The 7,896-nt window shown below is 47.1% G+C and overlaps 1 protein-coding gene across 1 annotated transcript; it reads right to left on the bottom strand.

Moving 5' to 3' along the window:
* Nucleotides 1-3,158: 3,158 nt before the first annotated feature.
* Nucleotides 3,159-5,557, bottom strand: LOC120375920 (zinc finger protein 271-like). The gene is made up of 2 exons (XM_039496943.1): nt 5,540-5,557; nt 3,159-4,860 (listed from the first exon to the last, which is right to left on the bottom strand). The coding sequence occupies exons 1-2, from the start codon at nt 5,555-5,557 to the stop codon at nt 3,670-3,672; spliced, it is 1,209 nt and encodes a 402-aa protein (XP_039352877.1). The 3' UTR covers nt 3,159-3,669.
* Between the last annotated feature and the right edge of the window lie 2,339 nt (nt 5,558-7,896).

The following is a 7,896-nucleotide window of genomic DNA, read 5'->3' as shown; positions in this document are numbered from 1 at the left end:
TCAATAGCCCAACACTGTGGCATTTAATTTCAAAAAGGGGAACTATGCAAAAATGAGGGGGTTAGTTAAACAGAAATTAAAAGGTACAGTGACTAAAGTGAAATCCCTGCAAGCTGCATGGACGCTTTTTAAAGACACCATAATAGAGGACTGTAACGGGTTGGGACTCACCACCTGGCCCCTCCCACTGGTGACTCCGGGAATTAGCTCTGTCCAGTGGAGCGCCCCCTCCTGGTGGTGTCCCGTCCGTCGTTCTGCCCTCTGTTGCTGTCTTTGGACCCGCGTTGCTGCCTGCTCTTCGAGGCCACTGCTCTCTGGCAGTGCCCCTTAGTCCATCTGCATCCCCTTCCGGGGGTCGGTGATCAGCAGTCCTACACCCCAGCCACTCTGTCCAACCGCCCTCTGAGTCCAATCCCTCTTGTCAGGGATCTGGGGTAGTACAATGGCCACTCCCTATGGTCATTGGCTGGGTGTACTACAAGGAGGAAGGGGGGGGCAGGCCCGCCCTCTACTCTGAGTCCCGGCCCAGGGACCCTCTGGCCTCAGCCTCGCTGTCCTTCTCTCCCCTCCGCTGTCTGTTTCCCTGGGCCACTTCCCCTATGGCCCCTTGCACCCGCTAGGCCCTTCCCTTCAGGGCCTGCAGCCTGGCAGGCTACGGGCTCAAGCTCTCTAGCCTCCCCGAGCCCAGGCCAGGCCAGGCCAGCACTGCGCTGTCCGCGGTGCTAGTCTCCACCCTTGGAGACTGACCTTCCCCTCCCAAAGGCCAGGGACAGACTGACTGCTCACTTTCTGCGCAGCCTTTATATACGTCTGAGCCTGGCACGGATTGGCTGTCTCCAAACTGGGCCCTGATTGGCTCACAATAAGCTCTTTTCTGATTGGCTCCCTGTCTGCGCAGGCACCCTGGCCTGCCGCAGCCCACTCTCACAGGGAGTGGAACAGTACGCCCCACTACACAGACCAACTTAAATGTATCCTCCAAATTAAAAAACATAGTAAAAGAACTAAAAATGAGCCACCGGGGCTTAGCAACCATGTAAAAGAAGCAATGAGAGATAAAAAGGCATCTTTTAAAAAGTGGAAGTCAAACCCTAGTGAGGTAAATAGAAAGGAGCATAAGCACTGCCAAATTAAGTGAAAAATTTAATAAGAAAAGCCAAAGAGGAGTTTGAAGAACGGCTAGCCAAAAATTCACAAGGTAATAAAATGTTTTTTAAGTATATCAGAAGCAGAAAGCCTGCTAAACAACCAGTGGGGCCCCTTGATGATCGAGGTACAAAAGGAGCGCTTAAAGATGATAAAGCCATTGAGGAGAAACTAAATGGATTCTGTGTGTCAGTCTTCACGGCTGAGGATGTTAGGGAGATTCCCAAACCTGAGCTGGCTTTTGTAGGTGACAAATCTGAGGAACTGTCACAGACTGAAGTGTCACTAGAGGAGGTTTTGGAATTCATTGATAAACTCAACATTAACAAGTCACCGGGACCAGATGGCATTCACCCAAGAGTTCTGAAAAAACTCAAATGTGAAGTTGCAGAACTATTAACTATGGTTTGTAACCTGTCCTTTAAATCGGCTTCTGTACCCAATGACTGGAAGATAGCTAATGTAACGTCAATATTTAGAAAGCGCTCTAGAGGTGATCCCGGCAATTACAGACCAGTAAGTCTAACGTCAGTACTGGGGAAATTAGTTGAAACAATAAATAGAATAAAATTGTCAGACACATAGAAGAACATAAATTGTTGGGCAAAAGTCAACATGGTTTCTGTAAAGGGAAATTGTATCTTACTAATCTATTAGAATTCTTTGAAGGGATCAACAAACATGTGGACAAGGGAGATCCAGTGGACATAGTGTACTTAGATTTCCAGAAAGCCTTTGACAAGGTCCCTCACCAAAGGCTGTTACGTAGATTAAGTTGTCATGGGATAAAAGGGAAGGTCCTTTCATGGATTGAGAACTGGTTAAAAGACAGGGAACAAAGGGTAGGAATAATTGGTAAATTCTCAGAATGGAGAGGGATAACTAGTAGTGTTCCCCAAGGGTCAGTCCGAGGACCAATCCTATTCAATTTATTCATAAATGATCTGGAGAAAGGGATAAACAGTGAGGTGGCAAAGTTTGCAGATGACACAAAATTGCTCAAGATAGTTAAGACCAAACGAGACTGTGAAGAACTTCAAAAAGAGCTCACAAAACTAAGTGATTGAACAACAAAATGGCAAATGAAATTTAATGTGGATAAATGTAATGTAATGCACATTGGAAAAAATAACCCCAATTATACATACAATATAATGGGGGCTAATTTAGCTACAACAAATCAGGAAAAAGATCTTGGAGTCATCATGGATAGTTCTCTGAAGATGTCCACGCAGTGTGCAGAGGCAATCAAAAAAGCAATCAGGATGTTAGGAATCATTAAAAAGGGGATAGAGAATAAGACGGAGGATATATTATTGCCCTTACATAACTCCATGGTACACCAACATCTTGAATACTACTTATAGATGTGGTCTCCTCATCTCAAAAAGATATACTGGCATTAGAAAAGGTTCAGAGAAGGGCAATTAAAATGATTAGGGGTTTGGAATCATATGAGGAGAGATTAAAGAGGCTAGGACTTTTCAGCTTGGAAAAGAGGAGACTAAGGGAGAATACGATAGAGGTATATAAAATCATGAGTGATGTGGAGAAAGTAGATAAGGAAAAGCTATTTACTTACTCCCATAATACAAGAACTAGGGGTCACCAAATGAAATTAATAGGCAGCAGGTTTAAAATAAATAAAAGGAAGTAGTTCTTCACACAGCGCACAGTCAACTTGTGGAACTGCTTGCCTGAGGAGGTTGTGAAGGCTAGGACTATAACAGGGTTTAAAAGAGAACTGGATACATTCATGGAGGTTAAATCCATTAATGGCTATTAGCCAGGATGGGTAAGGAATGGTGTCCCTAGCCTCTGTTTGTCAGAGGGTGGAGATGGATGGCAGGAGAGAGATCACTTGATCGTTACCTGTTAGGTTCACTCCCTGGGCTGCTTCTGCTCTACAACTATAATTGTCTTTTTACACCAAGATCACTAACTTGCGCAGCCAATTCCATGTACAGTCCTAGTGGATGTAAGACACAGGTAGCTTTTGCCTCAGGGTAGCTTGTTGGCATCAACCCTCTCTCCCCGACCTGGAGCTGATGAACATTCCTGGCTGGAGGGACACATGCTCCTGCGAGTCAAAAGGAAAGGAGCTGATAGAAAAGATCACAGGACTGACCCCCAAAGAAGGATGAGCTGTAAAAGGCAGAAGGAGGCAACTCATCTGGGGGAGCTGAGAGACCACGGTGAAGATGGTGCAAAGATCACTATATTGGAATTAGCAAATGTGATTTTTTTAAAAACAAATCTTTGGCCAGCCCTAATCAAGGCATTTCTCACAGTTCTCTCCCATTTGGATTTTCTGATATCTAATAGGGAATGACCTCTGATTGAAGCTTTTCCCAAATGCAGAGCATGTGCAGAATCTCTCTCCACTGTGGATTCTACGACGTATGACAAGGTCTGAGCACTCAATGAAGTTTTTCCCGCACTCAGAGGATGTGTAGGGTCTCTCTTGTGTGTATTTTACGATGTGAGATAAGGTGTGAGTTTTGACTGAAGCTTTTCCCACACTCAGAGCACGTGCAGGGTGTCTCTCGTGTGGATTCTCTGATGTACGATAAGATTTGAGCTCTGATTGAAGCTTTTCCCGCACTCAGAGCATGTGTAGGGTTTCTCTCCGGTGTGGATTCTCTGATGTACGATAAGATCTGAGCTCTGATTGAAGCGTTTCCCGCACTCAGAGCATGTGTAGGGCGTCTCTCCAGTGTGGATTCTCTGATGTCTGATAAGGTCTGAGCGCTGATTGAAGCTTTTCCCGCACTCAGCGCATGTGTAGGGCGTCTCTCCGGTGTGGATTCTATGATGTTTAATAAGGTCTGAGCTCCGATTGAAGCTTTTCCCGCACTCAGAGCATGTGTAGCGCATCTCTCTCATGTGGATTCTCTGATGTACGATAAGATTTGAGCTCTGATTGAAGCTTTTCCCGCACTCAGAGCATGTGTAGGGTGTCTCTCCGGTGTGGATTCTCTGATGTACGATAAGCTCTGAGCTCCGATTGAAGCGTTTCCCGCACTCAGAGCATGCGTAGGGCGTCTCTCCAGTGTGGATTCTCTGATGTCTGATAAGGTCTGAGCTCTGCTTGAAGCTTTTCCCGCACTCAGCGCATGTGTAGAGCGTCTCTCCTGTGTGGATTCTACGATGTGCGATAAGGTTTGAGCTCCGATTGAAGCTTTTCCCACACTCAGAGCATGTGTAAGGCGTCTCTCCGGTGTGGATTCTCCTGTGTGCGATAAGGTGTGAGCTCTGATTGAAGCTTTTCCCGCACTCAGAGCATGTGTAGGGCGTCTCTCCTGTGTGGATTCTACGATGTTTGATAAGGTCTGAGCTCCGATTGAAGCTTTTCCCGCACTCAGAGCATGTGTATGGCATCTCTCCTGTGTGGATTCTCCTGTGTGCGATAAGGGTAGAGCTCCAACTGAAGCCTTTCCCACACTCAGAGCACATGTAGGGTCTCTCTCCTCTGTGGATTCCCTGATGTGTGAAAAGGTCTGAGCTCTCATTGAAGCTTTTCCCACACTCAGAGCATGTGTACGGCGTCTCTCCGGTGTGGATTCTCCTGTGTGTGATAAGGGTAGAGCTCTGACTGAAGCTTTTCCCGCACTCAGCGCATGTGTAGGGCGTCTCTCCAGTGTGGATTCTACGATGTTTGATAAGGTCTGAGCTCCGACTGAAGCCTTTCCCACACTCAGAGCATGTGTATGGCTTCTCTCCTGTGTGGATTATCTGATGTCTGATAAGGTGTGAGCTCCAACTGAAGCCTTTCCCACACTCAGAGCACATGTAGGGTCTCTCTCCTCTGTGGATTCCCTGATGTGTGAAAAGGTCTGAGCTCTCATTGAAGCTTTTCCCACACTCATGCCATGTGTAACGTGTCTCTTCCAAGTTGATTCTCTCGTGTGTAATAAGGTCTGAGAGGCTACTTAAGTTTTCCTCTGGACTCTGCTGAGTTTCACAGGCTTTTGCTTTTTCTGGGAGTGCACAACTCCCAGAAACATTCCCTTTGGGTCTTCCTGATAACATCCCATGTGGTTCTACTTGCTCAGCATCTTCCTGCTGGGGATTCTCCTCGTTCTCACTCGCCATCCCAACACCTGATGGGAGACAGAGAGAATCCAGACACAGGTCACTCCCTGTGCCTGAGAAAAAGGAAATCTCAGAGACAGGAATTTAAAAAGGGATGAACAAACCAAAATATGTGCGGGAGAGATCAAACCTATCAGGAGCTCGTTTTGGTCTGCATCTCACCAGAACATGCAGGGGAAAGCGGGATCAGGTAGGGATCTGCTGCCAGTTGTTAGTCAGGATAGGTGGGAAGCCATGAGTGACATCTGCCTAATGATTCCACATTTGAAGGGAACAATCCTGAACTTGGCGAGCTCACAAAGTCTTTGTAGGGCATCCCAAATGTTTCCTGTATTCATGGAGAGTTTCTGAGTTGGTTTAACCAAGCCCTCACCTGTGCAGGCAGCTCTTGGGAGCATTTCTTTCTCAGAGCCCTGGAGGTCTGGGACCCACAGCTCTTCCCCTCGTTCCAGCTGCGAGATCACATCAGGTTTGGAATTTAGAAACCCTACGCCAAGCAAAGAAAACAAGGGAGGTCAGTGGAATTTGTGGGATACTTGTCACAAAGAATAGTCCACGGTTTTAACCCCAGCTCATTTTTAAGCAGTAACGTCCCAAGGCCGGCTTCCTTGGCTCAAAGTGGCAGGAGAGTTATTATTATAAATCATATGCATTACCTTAGTGCCTAAGGACCAGCTAACAGTGGGTCCCCATTGTGCTAGGCAAAGTACAAACACAGAATAGTAGATGGCCCATGCCCTAAACGATTTACAATCTAACTAGACAAGACAAGCACAGGATGGGGGAAGGGGTAGAACCACCAGATAAAGAAACAGATCTTAAGATGCTTAAAGAAAATTTAATTTGATAGCATCCTGTCTGGCAAGAAATCACTTATCAATGGTTGTGGTACCCTCATTTCTGTATTGTTTTATCTTTATGTCCACCACTTTTCTGGTTCTCTAATTGTTTCTGCCTGCGGTATAATTAATTTTGCTGGGTGTAAGTTAATTAGGGTAGTAGGATATAATTGGTTAGGTAATTATGTTACAGTATGTTAGGACTGGTTAGTTACATTTCAGTAAAATGATTGGTTGAGGTGTAGCTGGGAATATGACTATATAAACTGGGGTCAAACAGGAGGGGGAAGGGAAATTGGAATCAGGTTTATTAATGAGGGGATTGGGAACAGGGACACAGGCAAGGCTCTGCGGCCTCAGAGCTGGGAACGGGACACTGGGGAAACAGACTCTCTGGGCGTATAGCGATAAGCCCGACTGGTGGGAAGGGCTTCGGAATCTGCTTGCTTGGAAATAACCCCAATAAACATTGCACTATCTGCCCTTCGGACTCCTGGTCTTTTGCTGCTTGCTGTCTGCGGGACACGAGCCAGGGAAGTGGGCGGGGGAAGGGAAAGCCCTCTAACAAAACTGACACGACCGGATAACCCAGAGGTGAGCCTTAGAGGAAGGTTTTAATGCACTTTGTAACTGATGAGGGATTCCCACGAGGACTGAGGAGGGTGCGATGGTCAATACACATTTAGATCCTTTTCTTGTTTTATATCTTTTTCCCATAAGGCTGAACCTCTGGCGCAGTGTCATGGATGCACAGGATCTGTGCGATGCCCTGGCTTTTAAACAGTCCTTGGGAGGTGCCCCTGGAGTGCGCTGGACCCCCAAGGGGTCCCACTCTTCCACAAGGAGAGACCATGTCGCTTCAACACTTGAGACTGAGCCTCTGGATTCAACACTCCTATTTCAACCTGTGAGCTCTGCCAGCAGGTCCAGCTGAACGACCCTCCTGTTCAGAGACTGCTCCTCAGTCATGCTTCAATGCACCTCAGCAAGTTTTTGCTGTGACACTGGGCAGACTGTTAAAATATAGCAGGGTTTATTAGTCAACTGAAACACAGCATTAGAAAGGCTTTAGATTAGGACAGAGAAGCAAAGACGACAATATAGTCCATATTGGCCAAAGCTCTTGAGCCACGCTGCTGTTAAAAAGAGTTTTGTTTCCTTTCACTTTGCCTGTCCGTTTGTCTGCGCTCCGGTAGAGCTCCCTGTGTCTGCAAACCCAGTTCTTCCTGCTCCCAAGCACATCATGAGTCCATGTGTGCTTCACTCAGCGAAGGGGAGATCCTGCCATGGACAGGGGACAATTATTCCCTTGTCTCTGTCGGGTATTCCATTGATGTAGGTTGGTCCCAGCCTGTCCTTAATGACCCATTCATATCACCCCGTGACAGCTCCGTGACAAAACACTTCATGTCTCCTCCTCTTTCTAATCATGGCAACACCAACCCCAGAGGGAAACTGAGGTGTGTATTGGCATCACCAAAACTCCCACCTCTCTCACACACACGCTGCTCACAGCCCCTGGAGAGAAAGCAAACCACGGGAACTGGAGGTCAGTCCAGTGAACACAGTGGAGGACAAGCTGCAACCCTCACACCCTGGTCAAACAGGAGAGGCAGGTGGGTTCCCACCCACAGAGAGGGGCTGGCTAGAGGCCTGATACCTGAGAGGCCATTGCTTGAGCAGACCATGGAGGCAGGTCAAAGGCTTCGCTACCCCAGAACTGTGACATCGCAAAAGCAGATTTGGGGGAATTAGGAAACCGAGTGACTCAGGTGTAATGGGAGGGAGAATTAAACTCCCCCAGTGTGCGGAGAAG

Source organism: Mauremys reevesii, linkage group 12, assembly GCF_016161935.1.
Source record: "Mauremys reevesii isolate NIE-2019 linkage group 12, ASM1616193v1, whole genome shotgun sequence".
In the NCBI taxonomy this organism is placed as follows: Eukaryota; Metazoa; Chordata; order Testudines; family Geoemydidae; genus Mauremys; species Mauremys reevesii.
Note: the sequence above shows the minus strand (reverse complement) of the source record. Positions and strands in the feature narration are given on the sequence as shown.